The sequence below is a fragment of the Notamacropus eugenii genome, chromosome 1, assembly GCF_028372415.1.
Source record: "Notamacropus eugenii isolate mMacEug1 chromosome 1, mMacEug1.pri_v2, whole genome shotgun sequence".
Lineage (NCBI taxonomy): Eukaryota > Metazoa > Chordata > Mammalia > Diprotodontia > Macropodidae > Notamacropus > Notamacropus eugenii.
In genome coordinates this window covers 229,973,152-229,995,800 of record NC_092872.1, presented here as the reverse complement: position 1 = coordinate 229,995,800, position 22,649 = coordinate 229,973,152, and the positions used below count along the sequence as shown (strand labels likewise).

The window sequence follows — 22,649 nt, the reverse complement described above, 5'->3', positions numbered from 1 at the left end:
ATAAGATGACCCTTCATATCCCTTCCTGTTCAAAATCTCTTAACTGGTAGTGCCTAGGGTACCTGTGGATGTGGGTAGTGGTGCAGATATAGGGACATAATCCAGACAGCAGCAGTGGTGATTGCCTCTTACACTACATAACAACCTTGTGAGGTAGATAACCAACTATTATTCCCATTTTACAAATAAAGAAACTGAGTCTCCATGAAATGACTTGCTCCTCCCTTTCTTCGGCAGTCGCATCTGTTCGTGTTGCAGTTAGTACACCGGCCCTCAGTCCGCTCCGTCCTTCAGGGCCTGCTCAAGAAACGCCTCCTGCCTGCCGAGCACTGCATCACAAAGAGTGAGTCAGACTTCAGGGGGCTTCAGCATGGGAGAGATGGGAGGGCACAAAAGCCACGGTGCAGGGCTCCTCTTTAGTCTTCATGGCTGGGAAATGTTTAAGGATTTACCACTTCAGTAACCACAGTGGATCCAGGAAAGACTCCTGATCTTCAGCTCTAAGTAGCCAGTGAGAAAGTCTTTATTGAGCCCCTGCTGTGTACTCAATACTGTGCCAGGCATGGGAAAGTTCAGAAATCAGGAGACTTAGCAGATGTGGTCCCTTGTCCTAAGCAGTGTGGATGGCACATGAGCCAACTGCAGATTGCTAAAGTCTTGTTGGAAACATACCAACCACAAATGTGCGGGAGTCAGAGCTGTCAGGGCTGAGGTGACCAGGCAGGGTAGACTTCTTGGAGAAGCCATTGAAGGCTGTGGGGTCTTCAGCTAGGAAGAGAAGAGGTGGGAGGGGAATTCCAGATATGAGGGAAGACCTCAAAGGTAGTATTGGACATCATAGGTCTCTTAGCCTTTCCTAAGTAAAGGGCCTGATTAGAGGTGAGAGGACACCCATGCTAAGGTGAGAGACACTGCCCAGAAGCTGCCTGATATACAAGACTGCCTGGCTTTGACCCCCACAAAGACTGAGAATGAAGGATGGGATTTAAAGCTAGGCAGCATGAGGGACCTCGGGCAAATCAATGGAGAACTAACCAATGGAACAGATGTTTTAGGGGGTAGCAAGAGAATCCCCTTTGATTCCATCAGGGAGGGACTTGTGTCCAAGCCTGGAACAGGCTGTGCACATATATGCACATTATCTGTGACCCCCGAGGATGTGCAGACTGAGAAGAGCATGTAAGAGGCCTTTCACAAATGGTGGAAGAAAGTACATGGAACGCCTGATGCCTTCATCTGGGAGGTGTTACTTACCCTTTTGTGGGGGAAACAGGCTTCACACCTGTAATTTCAAATGTCATCAGCATAAGGTACTCCCAGTGAGGAAACTGCTTAGACCAGGGCAGATTAGAACTGTGTTCAGTAGTTCCTAGTCTTAGAAAACAGTGTTCCGGAGCCAGCTCATTCCAGCCTCAGAAGCCACTTGTTAAATTTTCAGCAAATGCTACAAATCAGAGCATGGTTTATTGCTTTGTTGATTTCCAGTCTTAAGAAAGTGATGGCAAAAATTTTAATAATGCAGGGTTTTTTTCCCCCTGAAAAGCTGATTGTTAAACATTTATTCAAATACTGACTATTCTTAGAACCTCCTGGGACACTGATAAATTGAGTGACTTGCCCAGGATCACACCACTAGTGTGTGTGTCTGAGAACAGCTCTCTCTCCACTATTTCCACCGTCATTCAATTACTCTGGCAGTTGTTCAGGCAACATGCTCATTTGGACATGCGGCTGTACAAGTAATCACTTAGAGACTCAGGTTGCTTCTTCTGCCATGAAGTTTTTTCCTTCTGATGGTAGGGATATGTTTGACAAAGAGAATTCCCCTGACCGGGGAGATGGCCCTTGCTACCCTTGTACAATGAACCGCTGGCCCATTCTCTGAAGTTTTTCCAACTAACCCTCCCCCTATTAATGGACAACTTCCCATTTCCTAGGATTTGGTAAGGGACACAGATCACTGCAGCTACTGCAGCAACAGTCCAGGTCTCCTTACAGATAGGGCTAGGACAGCCACGTAGCCAAAATGATAAATGTCTAGGTGCTCCTCCCAGGTCTGCCCAAGGCTCATTTGGCTCATACCCACATTCACAGGCATTCATCAGGGCCACGGAGGAGCGGCTCTAAATACTAATGAGGCTGCAGTGTCTCCTAGAAGCCATGTAGCTAAGCAGGGACATGTCTCAAATATTAATGGAAATATACTGGGGCTTTGGTGGAGAGGGACGGGAGGGAGAAGAGCAGTTGATGAGGCACTGGTAGTCATTAAATCTGCAGGAGAGATAGATGGTATTTGTACGGACCTTTTCTGCTGATAGATTTATTATCCCCTGATGAGGAACAACCAGGAGTGGTTGTTTCCTAATCCCTGTGTCTGTAACCTCTTGCAATAGTCAAGCGGAATTTCAGCAGTGTGGCTGCCTCTTCGGGCAATGCCACGCTCAACGGAGAGGATGGTGTGGAACAGACAGCAATCAAGGTGTCTCTGAAGTGTCCAATTACATTCCGGCGAATTCAGCTACCAGCGAGAGGTCATGATTGCAAGCACGTCCAGGTCAGTGGGCGGACTGAAGAGCATCCTCTTTTTGGGGGACCCCTCAGCTTTGGGCTTAGAGGCCATGGGGGTGGGAGGGGAAGGAGAGTCGGAAGCAACAGCCCCCTTAAATCCTAGCGCTTCTGCTAAGGGGACCTCCCTAAACTTTTTGCCATAGGGGCCAGTTCCAGGTCCATCCTGCTTAACATTGCCCCAGCTGCTGTCCCATACAAATGTCATTCATAAACCCCACTGACTACCATAAGGTCATCACTGTGCTCCCATCTGGGCAGTCACCCCTCCCTGTTCCCCAGTCCTAGCCAAGTTGGTGCTCTGGCTCTCACTCTCTCCATCTCAATTAATCAATTACCAGTCAGCCAATCACTCAGTCAACATGTGATCTTCCTGCTTTACCACTGTGACTGTGATTATCCTCCTCAAAAACCTTTAGTGAGGCCCCATTACTGGTAATCAATCATATATAAAAGCCCTGTGTTAGGTCCTGGGGGTAGAAAGACAAAGGTGAAAGTCCTCACCACCTTCAGAGCTTAAAGACCAGCTGGAGGAAGTAACACAGATGCATAGAGATTGATACCAGATAGATCCAAAGAGATTTGGAAGGGAAGGCACTGGGGTGGGTGGATAGGGAGTGGGGTGTCTGGGAGGACCAGGAAGAAAACCCATTTGTCGAGACCGTAGCTTAGAGGAAAACTAATTCAGGAATCAGATTGTGAAGGACTCTGATAGACAAACACAGGGTTTTATATTTGATCCTAGAAGTAATAGGGGGCTACTTGAATGTGAGCCCCTAAGTGACATCCCCAATTTTAATTTTCACATCCAGCCCTGTTCCTAAGCAATGAACCATTCTCAACCATCATGATTTACTGAGCATCATGTTTGTTCTTAAGAATTTTCCAGGTTAGATATTCTTGTCTTGTGCTCTCTCAGACAGTCAGGTGGTGCTCTATTCAGATTCTGAATCAATTTCTATGGGTTCACCTTCAGTGAACCATCTGAGACATAGCACCTGGCTTGGAATTCCATCTCTGCTACATGCACACACGTATGTACATGTACACACACACATACACACACACACAAACACACATACGCACAAACCCTCTGTGTCTTTGGCTAGGTAACTTAGGCTTTCTCAGCCCCAGTAATTTCATCTACAAAATGAGAAGGTTGGACGAGGTAACCTTGTAAGGGTCCTTCCAATCCTCAAGCTGCATTCTTGTGAATTTAGTGTGTGCCCAGCCCCATGGGTGGCACAGAGAAAAGAAATGTGTGGTCCTTACCCTCTGGGACTCCACAGTCTCATTGGGAAAAGGACCAGGGAAAGTAACATTCCAAGACAATATCCAGAGGGCCATCACAAGGCTCTAACTTTCTAAGTACCAAGGAGTTATGGAAGCAGTAAATGGTCTTAAGTTTATGGTGGGGATCATAACCTTATGATAACCCCTCAGGTTGGGAGTTATCAGGGAAAGCTTAAAGGAGGGGTGGGAATTAAGCTGAACCCTGAAGGGTAAGTGTTCTTATATTAGGACAGACGAGGGGGGGGTGGTGGTGAGTAAGTTAAGCGAGGCGATGACAGTGGCCCAAGTAAGAGGTGTTAGGACAATTCTGAGAATGGGAATGTTGTAGCTAAGAAATAATAGGACCGTGCAGAGAAGCTTCCCTCAGAGACCCGGAGGCATTGCATTCTAAGAAAAAGGAAAAGGTTGCAAGTGTTTGCATCTGAGCCTCAAGGCAGCATGGGTTGCCTCTGGGGTTTTGCATTTCTGTGCTTAGGTCCCATGTGTTCATTCTATATGTCTCATCTTTTCAGTGTTTCGATTTGGAGTCATACTTGCAGCTGAACTGTGAGAGGGGGACCTGGAGGTGTCCAGTGTGCAAGTAAGTAAGATTGTGTCCCAGGAACTGAGGCCATCCCCAAAGGCTGGCATCTTTAATTCATTCATCTCAGCTAGCTGGATAATCTACTGGAGCCTGCCCCTCTGCATTGCCAGCTTGGGTCTGGCTTTGTCCTTTGGAAGGACAGTTGTGGCCAGGTGTTCCTCCCCACCCCCAACTCCCTAACCAACCCCAGAGATCATCCAAAAGAGGAATAGAAGATAAGAGTGAGGCCTAGCTAAGTGGGATGGGATGCAGACAGGCTCAAGGTTCAACACATTGAAAGACAGGTCACCAAACTGAAATAGATCGTTAGCAGTCTTGAACATGGGCCTTTTCTGTAAAGGACTTTTAAGAATAGGATACACACACACACCTCCTCAATCCACTCTCTGTCTAGTGTGAGATCAGTAACCTGGAGAGTAAGTTAGTGAGCCTTGTGAACAGAGAGAGAATGGTGAATGTCCAGGTTAAAAACACTTAGAAAGATGCACCAGCCAGAATCCTGGGTTTGGTCTAAGATGGAAACAATCAATGACTTGGCTTCTCTCCTTGTCTAGTAAAACTGCTCTGCTTGAAGGCCTGGAAGTCGACCAGTACATGTGGGGAATCCTGAATGCCATCCAGAAGTAAGTCCCACTGAGCTGAGTAGACACCGTGGTGGGGGTGGGAGTGTGGTTGGCTTAGGATTCTGAAAAGGCAGTGGCTAGCCTCTTGTCTCTTACCAGTTTGTTCCAGTAATATAGAGGCCACTTCTACCCACCTTTTAGTGTGTCTGGGTTCACATTTGGGGCCTCTATTCAGTTCAGTTCAATGAACATTTATTTAACATTTATCACTCTTTAGTTTCAATTTTACTGATATCTACTCTTTTAAAAACATTTCCATTTCCAAGTAGACCTTTTCCTATGTCCTGCCCAGGCAACCTATGTCCTCTGATGAAAAATAAAAACAGGAAGGGGTAAAAGTGAAAATAACAGTGGAGGGAGGAAGGGGTTTAGCCAAACTCACCAGCCCATCAGTGAAATGGTGATGGGGCACGGGGAGAGTCTTGGTCTTCCATGTCTGTCCAGAAAGGAGAGAAGGTGCCACACTTTCTCATGTTTTCTCATGGACCCAGCTTGGTCATTCTCACTATACAGTTTGGTTTGGGATTGGAGCTTTTTCCTTCTATGTTATCTTTTTTTTTTCTTGGAAGAGGAGGAAAGGCAAGGCAGTTGGGGTTAAGTGATTTGGACAAGGTCACACAGCTAGTAAGTATCAGGTCTCTGAGGCCGGATTTGAACTCAGGTCCTCCTGACTCCAGGGCCAGGCTCTATTCACTGAACCAGCTAGCTTTACGGTACAGTTTTTATATCATCTTCCTTGTTGTGTTTACCTCACTGTATTTTTTTTTAGTAGATTAACTAAGGCCATCTTTTGCTTCCTTTCTTATCTAACCTTAAATGACTGAATGGGTGTTACTTCAGACAAACTGAGACCTGGGCTCAGAGGTGGGAAACCTACAACCTGGAGATCACACATGGCCCTCTAGGTCCTTGAGTGTGACCTTTTGACTGAGTCCAAGTTTTATAGAACAAATCCTTTTATTAAGGGGATATGTTCTATAAAGCCTGGATTCAGTCTAAGGACTGCACTGAGGGACCCAGAGGGCCACGTATAGTCTCAAAGTCACAGGTTCCCCACCCCTACCTTAGCTTAAAAAAGGCAAGGTTTCCCGTTGCATCTGGGGTCTTCTCCAATTATCTTGACTCGTGTCTTGCCACTGGACTCAAATTCTGAAGGAGACAGTGCAGCTGATGACTTTGCACAGCTCAGCCTCACTTGAATCCAATTCACTCACAAGTCTGGACATTACTGTCTTGACATCATAGAGAGGGCAAACAGCAATCGCATCCATAAAAATTTACTAAATGGCACTTGCTCAGACTACAAAGATAAAATGAACAAACAGAAAAACTCAGTCCCTACCCTCAAAGGGCTGCTATTCTACTGGATTAAGTTAGTTTGGGACCTCCCAGGTCCCTTCCATTTCTAAATCAGTGACTCTAATGAACAGTCAGAGAGTGTTGGGACCTCAGGTCCCAGGCCCTAGGCAGCCCCAGGGCTCACCCTCAGCAGGTGAGCAAGTGGCCCCAGTACCGTCTGACTTAGACCCCGAGACAAGACACAAAGCTCCCCACTCCTTTCTCTCTCTTCTGTTGATATCTGGAAACAGAGCTGGCCTGGAGAAGAGGCAACATGGAGAAAAACAGAGCCTACTTCTTTAAATATAGGCATGATGAAGAAAACATTGAGCTGGGAATCAAGAAATCAAGTCCCAACTCTGCCCCTGCCTCATTCTGGGACCATGCGCAAGTCTCCAGTGCCATTTTGCAGCTGAGAAAAATGAGGCTCATCATTTGTACTTACCCCTGTATCCAGTCTGTTGTCATGTCTTATTGTTTCTACATTAACACCTCCTTTCCTGTGTATCCCTTTCTCTCTGATCACCTAGCACCCCTAGAGCAGGTCCTCATCACCTCTTCCTTAGGCTAGTAAAGTAGCCTTCTGGCTAGTGTCCTGGCCTCAAGTCAATCCATTTTCTACTCAGCTGCCAAAGCATAGACCTGACCCTGTCACCCCCTGAACCCAATGAGCTCCAGGATCTCCCTACTACCTCCAGGACCAGACCTGAACTGTTCCAATGGCCAGTCTAGGTTCTTCATAACCAACCCCTTCCTCCAACCCTAGATTTGTTTCACTTCCCCAACTTCTGCATCCACCTCAACCTGCTTCATAACACTCCTTCACCTGACTTGGTGCCTTTGCCCTGAAATTGCTTTCTGGTCTCACCTATGCTTTTTGATGTTGCTTTCTTCTGGATTCAGCTCCAACCCCACCACCTGCAGGGGGGCTTTCCTGTTTCCCTGGTTCCCAACCCAGCTGCTGGCACTTTCTCCTCTGAGGTTACCTTGAGTTTACTCTCCATCAATCTTATCTGCAAATGTGTTGTCTCCCTCATTAGAATGTGAGTTCTTCGAGGATAGGGACCATGCTTTGACCTTTCTTTGTAGTCCTAGAATTTAGCACAGTGCCTGGCACATGTACTTGATGACCAACTAACCAATTAACTTTGTTTTGAAGAAGAGATGAAAGAATATATGTTCAAATGGTTTAAAAATCTGACCTGGAGTTGCCCCTTGGGGCAGATTCAGGCTTCTAGAAAGAGGGAGCCTGTCCCCCTTCCTGCAGAGGATCCATAGAGAACTTGAGCCATTTTCCTTTGTCATTTGCAGCTCGGAGTTTGAAGAAGTTACCATCGATCCCACATGTAGCTGGAGGCCAGTCCCCATCAAATCTGATATCCACATCAAAGATGACCCAGATGGCATCCCCTCTAAAAGGTTTAAGACTATGAGCCCCAGCCAGATGATCATGCCCAATGTCATGGAAATGATTGCGGCTCTGGGCCCTGGCCCATCCCCCTATCCACTTCCTCCTCCGCCTGGGGGCACCAACTCCAATGAGTATAACAGCCAAGGTAGGTGAAACCACCAACACATCTGACCCTCAGCCCCAATTCACCAAGAATGGGGTCTGAGGAGGCCCACAGAGCATGATAGGGCCGAGTTTAGGACTTTGGATTCCAGAGATCCTAAAGCACACATCCTTCCTACCCTGCTTCCCAGTGCCGTTTTGTCCCACCCGCAGCCATCATCCAAAGCAACTTCATGATATTGGGTACCTTTGGCTTACCCATGTGACAGAGGAGGAAAGGACATGAAGGATGATGATGGTCCACACAAAAGATGTTGCAAGCTTCCTCTTTTTCTGGATTGTAGTTGGAACTGTGAATATACACTCCCCTCCCATGCCCATCCCCCACTGACACACCCCAGTCCTTCACTCCCCAGGTAAATGAGCACCCACAGAAGCAACGGGGGGAGGTGGGGAGGAGAGAATGCTTCCACATGCTGTGTCATCACCATCATGCTTAGTCACAGCACAGAACCATTCAGACTGCCATATTGGTCATATCCTGTCTCCCAGGGTCAGTGTGTCTCACTTTGCAGGTGTCACGTCCCTGCATGAGCCTAAAGCTCTGCTGCATTTATTTACAGAGCTGGGATGATATATTGGGAGAAAACAGGTGCATTGTCCTTTCTTGTAGAGGGCTTTGTTTTTTAAAAGAAACAAGAGCTGGTTTCCCTAGGGTGTCTGTCTTTGCCATATCCCTATGTGTGTCCCTGCCCTTGACCCAGAGTAACCTGATTGTTCAAGTTCATTGGGCTCATGCCTTCAACCATACCTGGTCAGTAGAGAGCCACTCCACCCTAGCTGAAGTCAGGAACCATCAATGGGGTGCTGTCTGATGAGAGAGCCTCATCCTTGCCACAGTGGCGTACCCATACATGTTCCCAAGTTCAGGAATTATTTTACTGTTGGGAAAGCAATCCCATTCCATAAATGAGCTTCAATTGCCAGACGGTCTTCTTGTAGGGAATTTTGAGTGCATCTTACATGTTGTCTTTCTCATCCTCTTAGCAAACAAGAGATCATGATGCCCATGGGCAGTGGGTGGCACAGAAAGGCCAGGTCACTTGTGGTCAAGTCACACAATACTGTGTAGCCCAATGTTACACAGCAAACCAGGATCAAAAATGGGACCAGGACAAAGGCCTCATCCTATTTCCTCTTAACACAGCTTTGGAAAGGGAGTGAGGTGGAAAGAGTCGTGAAGTCATAGAATCGGAGAAACCAGACGGGCACTGAGATATTAGTGGTTTCAACTCGTTCATTTTGTGAATAAGGAAACAGATCCAGAAAAGTGAGATGATTTGCCCAAGGTAACCCAGCTCATTAGTGACTGAGGGAGAATTACAGCCCGGAGTTCCTGATTCTAGGAGTGAAGTTTTGTTACTAACTTACCATGTGACCTTGGATGAGATACTTTAATTCTCTGAGCCTCAGTTTCCCCACCTATAAAATGAGGGAGTTGGACTAGATGCTCTCTAAGCCTTATTCCATTGTGATCATTTTTTTCTCCCCTCTGTTCCCCATGGTGCTGAGCATCTGTGGGGGGGATTCTATTTGTACATGTGGTTTGGTCATTTATCTACCAGGCTGGTTCAGATGATCCTAGCCCTCAGAAGGTGCCTATAGGAAAGGGCTGGGCAGCCACCAGTGATTGATACTGCTGAAAGCAGCAACCATAGCTTGAGAACATCAGGAAAATTCTCTTCCTCCTACTGCTTGTCAGTGGAAAACCCCCTCTGCCTTCCCAGCTGAATAGGCCCAAAGAATTTGAGGATAGGTAATGTCTCTCCTTGTACAGCCTGAGCTGAACTCAAGAGAGATGGCTCCAGATTCCTCTGTAGAGACAGAGAGAAACTTGGCTTTCTCGAGCCCTGTCCCATGCCTCATGCAGAGGTCCCGATGCCCAAATGCTATCTGTCTAGTGGGTGACCCCCCCCTCCCCTCCCCTTGTTTTCACCCCCTCAGGCAACAACTACCAAGGCCACGGTAACTTTGACTTCCCCCATGGGAATCCCGGAGGGACGTCCATGAATGACTTCATGCACGGGCCCCCTCAGCTCTCCCACCCCCCGGACATGCCCAGCAACATGGCTGCCCTGGAGAAACCCCTCAGTCACCCCATGCAAGAAACTGTAAGTACCCTCTCACCATCATCCTCCCTTTCCTTCTCTGACCTACCTAACCCCCTCTTCCTATCTAAATCCTTTACCTTCTTCTTGGACCGGACTGGACTGGGGAACAAGGGTCTGAGTCTGAGACACTTCTCTGTGGGTGTTTTATTCCTTTCCCAGCAGAGATAGAGGTCAACTTGTGGGAATGGGAGCTAGTGGGCAGTGGGACCTAGTCCTGCCGATGTTTTCAAGTATAGTATTAGCTAGTGGACAGTATAACCCATTTCTACCTCTAAGATTTTAAAATTCTATTGTGTGGCCTTACTGAGGTCTCTTCCAGCTCTGAGATTCATTCTGTAGGTCTCTTCAAAGACAAAAAGTAGTCTCTCTCTTCCCTTGTCATATACACACACTACAACAGTCACCATACACTGGATTGTGTAGAAGAAAGGGCCTCAGACTGGAGCTCAAACAACCTAGATTCACATGCCAGGGTTCACTTCCGAGTTCTGCTAGTTACTGTCTGTTTGACCTTGGTCACCATTTCATTATGACTTAGTCTACCCATCTGTAAAAGAGAAGAGGGGGGCTAGAATCTAGATGATGCCAAAGGTCCCTTCTAGTTCATATGATCCTGATTTATTCAGCCTTCATCCACTCAGCGTTCAAGTCCCAAATCCAATATTCTCTGTGGAACCAAAGTCTAGAACATCCTTCTCAGTCCCAAAATAAACACCAACAACTGTCTTGGAGTTTTACTCACCATGATAATATTATTTTGTTGTTTGTATGGTATGTTATCCTTTTCAAAGAAAATTTTTTGAGCATTCTACCAATGATCAAAGAAAAGGCCATGACTTTTTCAAAGCCATACAGGGCAAGATGGTAGAATTAGGCTAGAATTAGAATTGATTAATTAATTAGCTAATTAGAATTAGACCAGCATCTGGACTTGGCTTTACTGACATCTTATGCCACTCTCTCTCCCATCTTGAAAATGAATGTGAGTCAGGACAAGTTAAGAAGACTTTCCGAGGTGACACCAGAACCAGTACAGGGTGGGGTAGGAGAAAAATGGTGGACATACATTTGTTCGTTTCTGAGTCTTCCCACCTGATTAGTCATGGTACCTTGACTCGCCTTGGCTGCCTTTCCAGATCAGCCAGTTAGTTGGCTGTCACTTCCTCCTTTCTTCCTCCAACAAGTGAGTATAGGAGGGCAAGGATCTGAGGAACAGATAGAATCCCAAATGACCAGCCACTTAAAACTGGACTTGTTGGGACGACATTCACGAGAATACAGTGTTGGCGCCATATTTTTCCCTGAAGAGACCAGAGAATTTTAGATGAAGGGCCAAGAACTACCATTATTAACACCCCACTTAGAGGTAGCAGTTTTACATTTTTCACAGCAAGGACATTTTAGCCTCATTTGGTCTTTGGAGACATAAGTTAGATATAAGGCATGAATTATTGTTACTGTTTTATAGATGAGGAAACAGGTTCACAAGCTTTAAGTGACCTGCTAATTATCTCTGGAGCCAGAACTAAAGCCTGGATCCCCATAGTGGTGTTCTATCCTCTGCCTGGAGTAGGAAAGGGCATTGTAGATAGTAATCTTTGGAGACAGGAATGGCTGAGCAAAAAGGGATGTGTATTCTCTGACCTTTCAGACATTTGATATAAAATAGTAACCTCTACCATGGCTTGGAAAATTGTTTTCAGGTTGGTTTGGATTTTTTTAACTTCTTTGGGTAGCTGAGCTTATGTGATCTCATACAGCCAGTCTCCTCCCCTCTGGTTATCTAGTGTTAACAGTATTAGCCTGTTCCATGTATGTTAGAATTTCTCACGGTCCAGAATCCTCAGTACCCAAAAGTGGTATGTTGCAGGAGGACCAGGAAGGAGGAGAAAGATGAAGTCTGTCTTCTGATTTTTGTCAATCACCCCGCCTAGCTTCTGTGGACAGTCTGCTAATGTCTATAGTTGGAAAAGGGACAGAGACTGGGTTTCAGGGAGTGTGTGCTAAGGAATCCCAAATGTGCTGAGAAGGTACAGGGTGTCACTTTGGCCTTGGAACCTGCCAGAAGGTCAGAGTGTTAGACTTTGAAGTTGTAGCACAGAGTCAGCTTTTAGGCAAAGTCTGTGATTTTAAAACAAGTCAAAAATATGACACTCCGGCTTATATGAGAACCTTCACCTCTGTGTGCCAGTCCGGGGATAGTGAACCCCAGGAAACTAGAGAAAACAGAAGAAAAGGCTAGGGAGCTGAGTCTCTGAGGTGAAATATTTGGAGATTTTCTTAGGAGCTTCTAAAAGCGTCTCCTGTCTTCCCTCTTCCCCCCTTTCCTAGTACACAGGGATAAATTGCCATCTGAGGCCTACAGAGAGCCTTTCCTGTAAAATGGAACAAGAGAGAAGGGTAAAGTTTTGGTTGAGCACCTGGACCTCCTCTGCTACAAATGAGAGAGTGACAAGTTTTCCAAGGCATTTTCTGAGCAAGGTAGAGAATGAAAAAAAGAGAGAAAGGTCCAGGTCCTTGAATCAGCTTCTGAAAATAAAGATAGCATTTGTGCTTGAAAGTCACCGTCATTCAGGCTGGTGATAGCCTGATAGCCAGGGATTAGATCCTTTAGCACAGCCCTTGCCCAGGCCACAAGAGATGCTGGCTTAAATACAAGAGGCTCCTGGTTCTCTCATGCTTAGGTTGGGTGTTAGGTACTGGAAGCATCAACAGAACAGAGAACAGGTGCATTGTTTTCAGTAGCCATGTGTGCATTCAGGTCTCATTAATTCAGGATTTGTGAGAGCTGATTGAAGTGCACCGGAAGCTATCCATTCTTTACTGAACAAACACCTGCTGAAAATTTTAGGGAGGTAATTTTGATTCACTATAAGTAAGAACTATAATAATCCCTGTCATCACTACAAGTATGCAAAATAGATGATGATGCCAGAAATGCTAGAGAAAAGACTTCATTTCTCTGTGCCTCAATTTCCCCATCTGAAAAATGAAGTGTTTGGATCCGATGACATCAGCTTTAAATCCTGTGGTCCTGTGATTCCCACAAGAGATGAGTAGTTGGAATAAGTGGCCTGTGAGGGAAGGTCTCTTTCCTTCCAACTCTTACAATCTGTTAGTCTCTTTGACAAGGGAGCATGGTTAGCAAATAGTCAGAGGAGGAATCTTTTGCCTTTAGAAGAGAATCAACTTTGCTCTGATTCATTTCTGTGGATTCTGGTGGCTGTGCTCACTCTATGCTGTCAGTTCATTAAAGCATCTCTTCCCCCTGCACACACACAGACAGCCTCCTCTACAGGTTACACTTTGGTGAGCAGATTGGCTGTGTATCCTTAAAGGCAGTAAGACAACATTTTGGTAAATTAATCACCACCCATTTATTAAGGGCCTACTATGTGCTAGTTACTTCAGTAGGTTCCGTGAGTACAGAGATAAAAATGTAAGTTTCCCTGCCCTCAAAAGGCTTCCGTTTTCTGGCAGTAAACAACACATACACATGTAAGGGTAGACAAGCATAAAGGTAAATTGTTTGCCTAAGCAGCCGGGAGGATGGGGAAGGGCTTCCCCTAAAAGGTGGCATCGCTTTTCCTATGTTCCATGATGTCAGAAGGAAGTAATTCAGAATGCCCTTCTCCTCCTTTCAAACAAGTGAGATTTGCAGCATAAACAACCCTATCTCTGGGCTTTGTGTCTCTCTCTCTCTCTTCTCTCCCTTCTTGGGTACCCCTTCCCCCATCCAGAGGGTTTCTGCCTTCTCTGACTTGGGGGTGGTAATTGTAGCTTTCCCATTTCACCCTTTTCTGCTGACTCCAATAGAGGGGCCTAGGAAAGTCCCCTTGGGGTTAGGCTTTTTCCTGACTCTGGAGCAGGTTTTTGATTGGAGTCCCATTTGACCATGGTTTCTACGGTGGGACCATTCTGAGGAGGAGAGAAGAGGCTGTCGAACTCCTCTCCTCTTCCTCAGGTCCCCTCGCCCCAGTGGCACCCAGTGGGACACCCCAGGGGTACACTGAGACCTCTCAGAAGGCACCCAGTGTCAGCCGAGGAAGCCATTTCTGGCATTTGTGAAGCAACTGGGTTTTCCAGGCCCTTAATTCTCCCTACTCCTCTGTCACAGGGTGCCAGGGGCTACCTGTCTGGTGCTTTGCTCTCTGTGTCTGTGGGCACCCCTCCCCTTGAGCTGTGGCTGTGACCAGGGCCAGCATTGACATGCCTCCCCCAAACCCCAAAACATCCACATTTTGCTTTTCCATTTCTGACCACACTCCCGTTCATTGTGATGGTGTCATGGCTGGAGGAGACTAGGGGGACTGGGCCGGGGATGGGGAAGGAGAGGCCGGGTCCCTCCGATTCTCATGTCCGTGCTTGTCTCTGAGTCCTTCGTCTCCTCCCTTGTCTCCCCCACAGACACCCAGTGTGGTCCCCTCCTTCATGGCGCTGTGACCGGATCCTTCTGGTCAGTTGTTTGGGGGGCATCTTTGGCTTTTTTGGTTTTCTCTTGACTGAAAAGCCTTCAGTTTAACGGGTATTTTTGGTTTGTTTTGGTTTTGGTTCCCATTTTCTTCAGGCATCTCGTGCACTGTACCTTGTCACCTCACTTTTCTTTTTTTCCTGCTTCTCTCCTCCTCCGCAGATCCCACATCCTGGCAGTTCTGATCAGTCCCATACCTCCATACAACAAGGTTTGCACGTACCACACCCCAGCAACCAGTCAGGGCCACCATTACATCACAGTGGGGCTCCTCCTCCTCCTCCTCCTCCACCTCCACCTCCACCTTCCCAGCCGCCCCGGCAACCACCTCAGGCTGCTCCCAGCAACCATCCACACAGCGACCTGACCTTTAACCCCTCCACAGCCTTAGAAGGTCAGGCCGGAGCACAGGGAGCGTCCGACATGCCGGAACCTTCGCTGGATGTAAGTTTGGGTCACCACTGTCATCTGCCTGCGTTTAGGTTGGGCAACTGGATGTGCTCAAGAGACAGGGCGGGCCTGGAGGGAGGGAGGGTGAAGAGGGAGGAAAAGGGCAGGGGGTGGAGGAGGAGGTGGGATGTGTAGCCAGAGGGAACCACCCTCCTCACCTGCCTGGGAGGTGGGTGGGTGAGATGAGTGGGCTCTTGAGGTTGGGTGGGATCAACACATCTCTTCTCATATCCTGTCTCCATTTAGACAAAGGCTGGGGATCCCCAGGCTAGGAGAGGATTATTCTCTCTGCTCTCATTTGGGGGTCTCCTTTCTTCATTAATAGACCCTTTCTCTCTTCTAACTGGCTGACTCATCGGGCCTTCAGATCAGCTACCCTCGGTACTAAGGACAGAAATTCATTTGCGTAGAAATTGCAAACACACACCTTCTTAATTCAGCTTTGTGGGATTGGGGTTGGGAGTTGGGACTTTTTTTTTTTTCCATTTTTGAGCTTACAGCAATTTGAGGCATTCAAGGGGTATTCCCCCTGCCTTTTCTCTCCCCTCTTTTCTCTCCTGTGTTGGGTTTGTTGCCGTCTGTACTGCTCTGTCTCTCACTGTGGAGGGAACCAGAGGGATGGGATATTAGCAAAAGCCAGGAGAACTTTGGTCATCCCTTTGTCTTGTCTGTGTGTGTGTATCCCTCTGATTTGCTGGTCCATGTATCATCCATGCCTGCTTTTCAGCCTTTTCTGTTGCACATTCCTCAACCCAGCCTTGCCATGAAGGGTGAGAGGGACTGCCGATGGCTTAAAATAAAATCAGTTACCTCCCCCTTGGGCCGCCATTAGTGCCTTCTCTTTACTGGTCCCAGGGAGATGGATCCATTATTCCTTAGAGTGGTTGGGCATAGTAAAGAGCTGACAGAGAGAGGAGAAACCCAAGGTGAGTCATTGTAGAAGCAGGGAGGCTGGGTAAAGAAACATCAGAGAGTAAATGGGTCAATTTCTTTAGAGTTGAGCATCTAGAACTAGATAAAGCAGAACCTTCCAGACACAGGGCTTTGGGGCTCTACTCAGCCCTCCTCCAGCAAGGAGGCCGTGGGACCCATGGTGGGCCTAATGCTGGAGGGGACCTCAGAAGCCATCTAGGCCCACCCCCCTCATTTTACAAATGAGGAAATTGAGGCCTGGGGATGCTAAGTGACTTTCCCAAGGTCATACAGGTAGTAGCAGGAGAGATTTGAAGCAAGGTCCTCTGACTCCGTGGTTCCTCGCTGCCTGTAGCTGCTGCCTTGGTCCTTCAGATCCATATAGTATCTCCTTTTTGGGAGCAGGTATCAAACTCCCATAGAAACAAGAGCCACTAAATACATAAAGACCTCTCCCCTGCAAGCTGCATATTGACTTAGAAAACCACGTTATTAATATGATCTGTGTCCTAGTGTATTTTTATTGATTTTGTGAAATAGTTCCCATTTACATTTGAATCTGGTTCAGGCCACACTGTGGAGTGCTGTGGGCTGCAGGTTTGACACCTTTGTCCTGGAGCACTGAGGAGTAGGGGGTACACCAGGGTTAGAAACTGGGGATGAGGTGAAATATCAATCAAGCTATCACCCTATTACATACTTACACCTCCCTTCCCCCACCAAAAAAAAAGTCACTTAATTTTGAAAATCACTTTTTTAATAGAATTTCTCCTCTTTGAGACAGACTTGTAATGAGATTTTTAGCTCTGCTCCTAAAAGCTCCTCCAGATGTGTGTTCCCTTCCCTCCCTCAATCCCTTTCCATGGGCATTGCCCTTGGCCCACTCTCTAGGCTCTCAGAGTGATACCTCTGGGAGAAAGGGTTGGCTTTATTTCAATTAAGGTGAGCTAGGATGTGAACATCACAAATGGGTCCTGGGATTCCCAGAAACCCCTGACTTCAGCTGAAGAGGGATCTAAAGCAGAGGGGAGAAGAAGGCGCACAGGCACAATAGACTCCTCTTCAGTTTGTAGTTAACCCCGTAGGGGCTTCCCTGCAGACAGTTCTTCTTCAGGATGATAGAGCAGGAATGTAGACGAGGGGTCTGCAAAGGAACAGAAACCGATCTCATCTCCCAGTTAAATGGTAGCTTGTTATCACTTAGCACAGGACAGATGCAAAAACTCATATGGTGGGGCTTTGGGAATACGACCAAGTGTGTGTACAGGCTCCATGGAACATGCACTGATGTGCTGTGAATAGCAGAGCTGAGAGTAGAAATTAGGAAGACATAGGGCTGGGAATTTAAAAGATACACCCACATACCCACACACCCACACACACCTTGGCACTCAGCAGAAACACCTTAGACCTTGAGTAAGATTCCTTTTCAAGATCTAGCTCAAAGTATTAGGTCCTGACTGTGGAAGAGTGACATCACCTTCCATTCCAACCACATCAACTCGGTAGGGAAGTGAGATGGGTCATGAGCTAAACATATTTCCCAGTCTTTTCTCCCCGTCTCACTGGGACAGGATATGTTTCGGTGGTGAGTGGCAGGCATTGGACCTGAGCTCAAATCCCAAATCTGTCATTGAACAGTGGTATGAATCTTGGACAAATCCTGTGAATTCTCTGGGCCTCTTGTTTTCCCCTTCCACAAAATGGAAGGGGTTGAACTAGCCCTGAGGCTCGTGAGCTCAAGCTCTTCCTTCTTCAGGGATAGAAATGGCACCATGAGTTGCAGGAGGAAGAGTGGCCCCTGGAGGTGTCTGCCTTTAATGACCAGCAACCAACAGTGCTTGGCCCATCCTCATCCCCTTCTCCATCTTTGTTTTCCAGCTTCTTCCAGAACTCACGAATCCAGATGAGTTGCTCTCGTACCTGGACCCTCCTGACCTGCCGAGCAATAGTAATGATGACCTACTCTCACTTTTTGAGAACAACTGAAGCTCTCAGCTTTTAATCAGTCCCCTTCCCCTCCCCCCCACATACACACACGCACATGCATGCACACACACATACACACACATACACACATGCACACATACTTCTCCATCCCATGTAGTCCATGTCCTCCCAAGTTCTCTCCCCCAGAACTTCTCATGTGGAGCTGGGGTGAGACCTCTCCCTGCTATCACCTTCTCAGAACCATTGGCACTCAGTGGGGAGACTGCAGAAGAGGAAGTGGTACCTAGGCCACATGGGTTTGGGGGCCCTTAGAGCATCTGCTTCTGACCTTGGCATGGCAAAGCCGAAAGTCCAGGGCAGCTGCATTTCTGCCCATGTCCAACACAGTCCTAAAAAGAAGAGCCTTATGATGGAGAAAACCATCCCAGCACATCCCTAGCTCAGCAAGGATCAGAAAGTGGCTCTCCCCTCCTCACCCCAATTCCTCCCATGCTGACCCAATGTCAGAAAGCAACCTTCTAACCCAGGGGTCTTCCATTTTTGAAACTGAGAATTCTCCCCATCCACCAACTTCCCAGCCTGGACACCTGAGCAACCACAGAACCAGAAACATGGAGAGAGATGGATGGATCAGGCACAATGCTCTAGGAAGGGACCACCCATGCAGGAGTGAGTCCTGTGGGTTCTGACCAGAGCTGCCGAAGTTGCCACCTCCGGAAAAAGCACAAACCGTCCAAGAAAGAACCTCCCCAGGCCAGAGCAGACTGTGCTTTCTCCCCTTTTCTTCCTGGAGCTGAGGGTTGCCATTTTTGATCACTGACCTCTTAGCCTCGACAGACCCTGCCAAGGGGTCGTGCTACGCAGAGGCTCAGAGAGAATGGATGGAGATGAGGGCCTTTGAAGGAATGGGGGAAGGAGAGTTGCTTTTGCTTTGGGTTCCAGCAGAAGGAGGGAACCATGGGGTTCTCTCTAAGATTATGGACAGTAGAGAGAATGGCCACTGGGTCATTTGAATCACGAGAGGACCCTACATTTCCCTCAGCCAGAAATGTGAGATAGCCTCAGCCCCTTTCCTTGAGGAAGAGGGGTTAGGAGTCAGGTGGGAGAGGTTTGAAAATGTGGAAGAGGACAGACCTGTCAGGAGGCAGACACAGTAATGTACACCTTTACTCCCAACTTAACTCCTTTTTTAAAAAATACAAAGACAAAATCAATTTTAAATCATCTGCAGAAAGGAACATTGGGATCTGATAGATGAGTGACTTCCTTTTTTTGTGTTTCCTTTCCTTCGCGCCCCTTGCCACCCCGCCCAGGACTCCAGGACTGTTACACGTCATCTGGCCTTCACACACACTGCCTCCCCCAACCTTCCCAGTCCCTTTTTTTGTCCTGTTAAATGTCAAGGCTTGCAGAGGGAAAGAAGAGCATTGAGACTGAGCTTGACTAGGGCTTGGGCTTGGGCTTGGAGTCTGTCGAGAGCCATTGCTGTGTGTCGTCTCTTCTGTCCATACTACGTGGTGGGCTGCGTCTCCTGACTCCCTGTTGCTCGCCTGGCCATATTGGTGTGCCATGCCCTCCAGGAGCACTACACACAGCTACAAGGGAAGACATGCACACATGCCAACCTCTTCTATCTCAACTCTATCTCATAGACCATTCCTTGCCCTCACTGGTTTAAAATTGACCTGACACTCCTTGCCCAGTGTGACATGAAGTGTTTTGTGCTCATCCATCCATCCATCCATCTCTTCAAAGCCCTCCTATTTACCACTCTTCAAGGTCTTCATGCCCTTGCCCCAGTTCTCCCATAGCCATTTAAATGTATGATTTTATTTGGGGTTAGCTTACATTTCTGTCAGTGGCCTGCTCTGGGCTCCGATGATGCTAGATTTGCTCCCAGTCACTCAAATCTGCAAATTCTTTGCTTTGAGTCCCATGCTAATCTTGTCCCAGAGGTAATCTTGATTTCTCTCCTGCTCTGGGCATCCCTAGCCCCTTGCTGTAGATATTACAGGAAACGGTGGTCACTTTCATTTATTTCCTGTCTCCCATATTCAGACCACCAGGTTTTCTGTGGACAATTCGCCATCACACCTTCTTTGTACTGGTTGGTTTGGTTTTTTGCATTTTTCTCAGATGACAAGTTGTTCAGTATGCAAAATCAATTATTTTAAGAATCACTATTGTAAATATCTTTGTGAATATTTTAGTATCGTCTTTGATAATATTCAACATTTTCATGACCCGGTTATATCCTTTGCTGGTGTTTTTAAATACCTTGACTGAAGATGAAAAAAAATGAGTCCTTTTTTTAGAAAAAAAAAAAGTAAAACAAAAAAAATCAAAGGTTCTTTTTACAGACTTAAGGGAATGAAATTTCTTTTTATTTTGAAGATGTCGGCTCACCCATTTTAATCCATTTCCCAGACCCTTTGGCAGTAGAGCAAACAGCAAACAAGCAGCGCAAAGTAAGATCTGGATTGCTTTCAGTAGTGTTCCAGATGTTACTATCTCTGGCATGCCCTGCCATCTTCCACCCCCTCTCCATCCAAACCACACATACAAACACATACATATGCACACACACACTTGGGATAGAATGGGATTTGGGGGGTGGGGGGAAGAAAGGCCAGTCCATTGTCTTCTGTGTGGGGGTGATCTCTGTGGGAAGGTCAACCCCCTAGACAGAATTAAAGGGTCCTTAGCTGCCAGGTATCGTGCTGGGGACCCTTCTGATTTGCCCACAAGTGATGAGTTGTCTTCCCCCCAGTGCTACACTCCCATTTGCGCTGTGGCAGAGTTTCCCAGGACAAATCCGTTTCCCACTTCTGAGTGCTCCTCTCCTAGGGAAGACAACAGGTTTCCTGGCTTTGTCTGGCAAGCTAGTCTCGATCAAGCATTTTCCTTCTAGATATAAGCATCAGCTTTCTCAAATAGGCAGTGATGGAGAGAGCCTGACAGCTTTAGAGAGGGAACCTTTCCCACATCATGTTGGGAACAAGGGGAAGGGACAGGCACACAATGAAAGGGGGTCCAGGCTCTGGCTCTTTCTTGTTTTATTTTGAAACTGTCAAAGATGCTACTACCCTGAGTAAGATCCGCAAAGAGGAAACCATAACTCTGTAAGCAAGGGTGGCTCTCGAATCCCAAGATGGCGCCTCCTGTTCGTGTCTTGGTGGATAGAGCCACTGGAGCCATCAGAATCTCCAGGGTGCCCAGTGCTCCAGAACAGCCGCACCTAAAGGAAACCTGCCCATGGGATCTACTGGCATGTTTGTGTCCATGTTGCCAAAGTTAATTACAAGGTGGGATGGGGGGGTGGGAAAGCTCCATGAAAGAAAGATGAGCACCCCCACCCTTTGGGCTTTTTAAAGCTTTATTTGTGTATCAAATTCCCAGTAGATTTTTTTTCTCCAGATTAAAATATATATGTATATATATATTTCCCCTCTCCCGCAATGGAAGCCCTAATAAACCCACAGAGATCTACACTTCTGCTCACTGATAGAACTTAGGACTGACCCATCCAGATGCCGCGTGTCAGCAGCAGAGACTCAAGGGACACGTCTGTACATATGTAAATGAGAAATAGAGACCTGTTAACAGAGATGCATTCATCTTCCTTGGAATGTGCATTTGATTTTATTTTGCAAAAAAGACAAACAAAAAAAAAAAGCTTGGAGCTCCATCTCATGTGGAAAAAAAAATAGATCCTGTCTGTTAGCGTTTGTGAAGTCTCCGCATTGGATTCACACTCTGTAATATACGCTGACCCTGTGTGGAAAGTTTTGCTTTGTTCTGTTTTTATTTTATCTACATGTACTCTTTAGCTTCAATGTGCTAGTCCTCTCACCTGTGTATTTTTAGGGTGCTAAGAAAACAATGAAGAAAATAAAGGAGATTTAAAAAGATTGTAACCAAATTCATACTTTGTACAATTTTTGATATCATGATCAGAGGTGAATGACACATGCCCACACACAGGCGCGTGCGTGCACGTGCAGTCATGTAAGTACAGTTGGAAGTCACTTCTACAGAAATGGTCATTGTCTTTGTCTGTACATCGTATGTACAATGCAATCATTTCATACTTTAAACTGGTCAGAGAACTAATTGTGATTTCTAGTCTTGCAAAACTGTATGTAGTTAGATGATGTGACAACCTAATATTTATCTAATAAATATGTATTCAAACAAAACCTGTATATTAGGTGTTCATGTGGTTATTTTGTATTTAAAGATCAAATTATTGGATTATTGCTAGACATTTCTATACTCTGTTGTAACACTGAAGTATCTCATTTGCCCATGTTAATTTTTTTTTTTCTAAATAAATTTTCAAAATGAAGGTTTTGGTGAATTAACCACTGTTTTGTGAATTTAAGAAGTGGATATGAAAAAGGGAAACACCAACTTCCCCCTCCCCAGCCAAATAATTGATTTGGAAATCCATCCGAACTGAGCTAGTTTTCTAGTCTGGTCTGATATCCTAATCATACAGACCTAGAAATATATCCTCTTTTCTCCCCAGCCTCAGTAATGCAGTAACTAGCTTCCTGTGTTGAAATTCTATTTGTGTATATGAGCCAGGGAGAAAATGAGAATGTGGTTAGAAGAATAAGACATGAAGAAATTGTTGGAGATCAAAAATGTGTAACTATGAGTGAAATACTGGCTCAAATGTATGTAGGGTTCAAAGGTTTAAATGGTGCTTTATATTTATTTTCTCATTTGACCCACAAGACAACCCTGTGAGGTGGATACGTGATTATTCCCATTT

General features: G+C 46.5%; 1 protein-coding gene and 1 long non-coding RNA gene across 20 annotated transcripts in view; one reads left to right on the top strand and one right to left on the bottom strand.

Moving 5' to 3' along the window:
• The window catches only part of ZMIZ1 (zinc finger MIZ-type containing 1), a 439,750-nt gene extending 417,676 nt beyond the window's left edge, over positions 1 to 22,074 (top strand). For 18 of the 19 annotated variants that reach the window (XM_072628048.1, XM_072628046.1, XM_072628050.1 and 15 more), the window contains 8 exons: positions 238 to 343; positions 2,394 to 2,554; positions 4,371 to 4,438; positions 4,996 to 5,064; positions 7,714 to 7,958; positions 9,920 to 10,086; positions 14,720 to 15,001; positions 17,801 to 22,074. In XM_072628048.1, the coding sequence (XP_072484149.1) occupies positions 238 to 343; positions 2,394 to 2,554; positions 4,371 to 4,438; positions 4,996 to 5,064; positions 7,714 to 7,958; positions 9,920 to 10,086; positions 14,720 to 15,001; positions 17,801 to 17,908 (1,206 nt within the window). In that variant the 3' untranslated portion in view covers positions 17,909 to 22,074. The remainder of the gene's footprint in view (positions 1 to 237; positions 344 to 2,393; positions 2,555 to 4,370; positions 4,439 to 4,995; positions 5,065 to 7,713; positions 7,959 to 9,919; positions 10,087 to 14,719; positions 15,002 to 17,800) is intronic. The other variant, XM_072628053.1, reaches the window with a different exon arrangement.
• Positions 13,025 to 14,753, bottom strand: LOC140517126 (uncharacterized). Its single transcript, XR_011971481.1, has 2 exons — positions 14,672 to 14,753; positions 13,025 to 13,417 (listed from the first exon to the last, which is right to left on the bottom strand). It is a non-coding gene; the product is annotated as an uncharacterized lncRNA (long non-coding RNA).
• Positions 22,075 to 22,649: the final 575 nt, after the last annotated feature.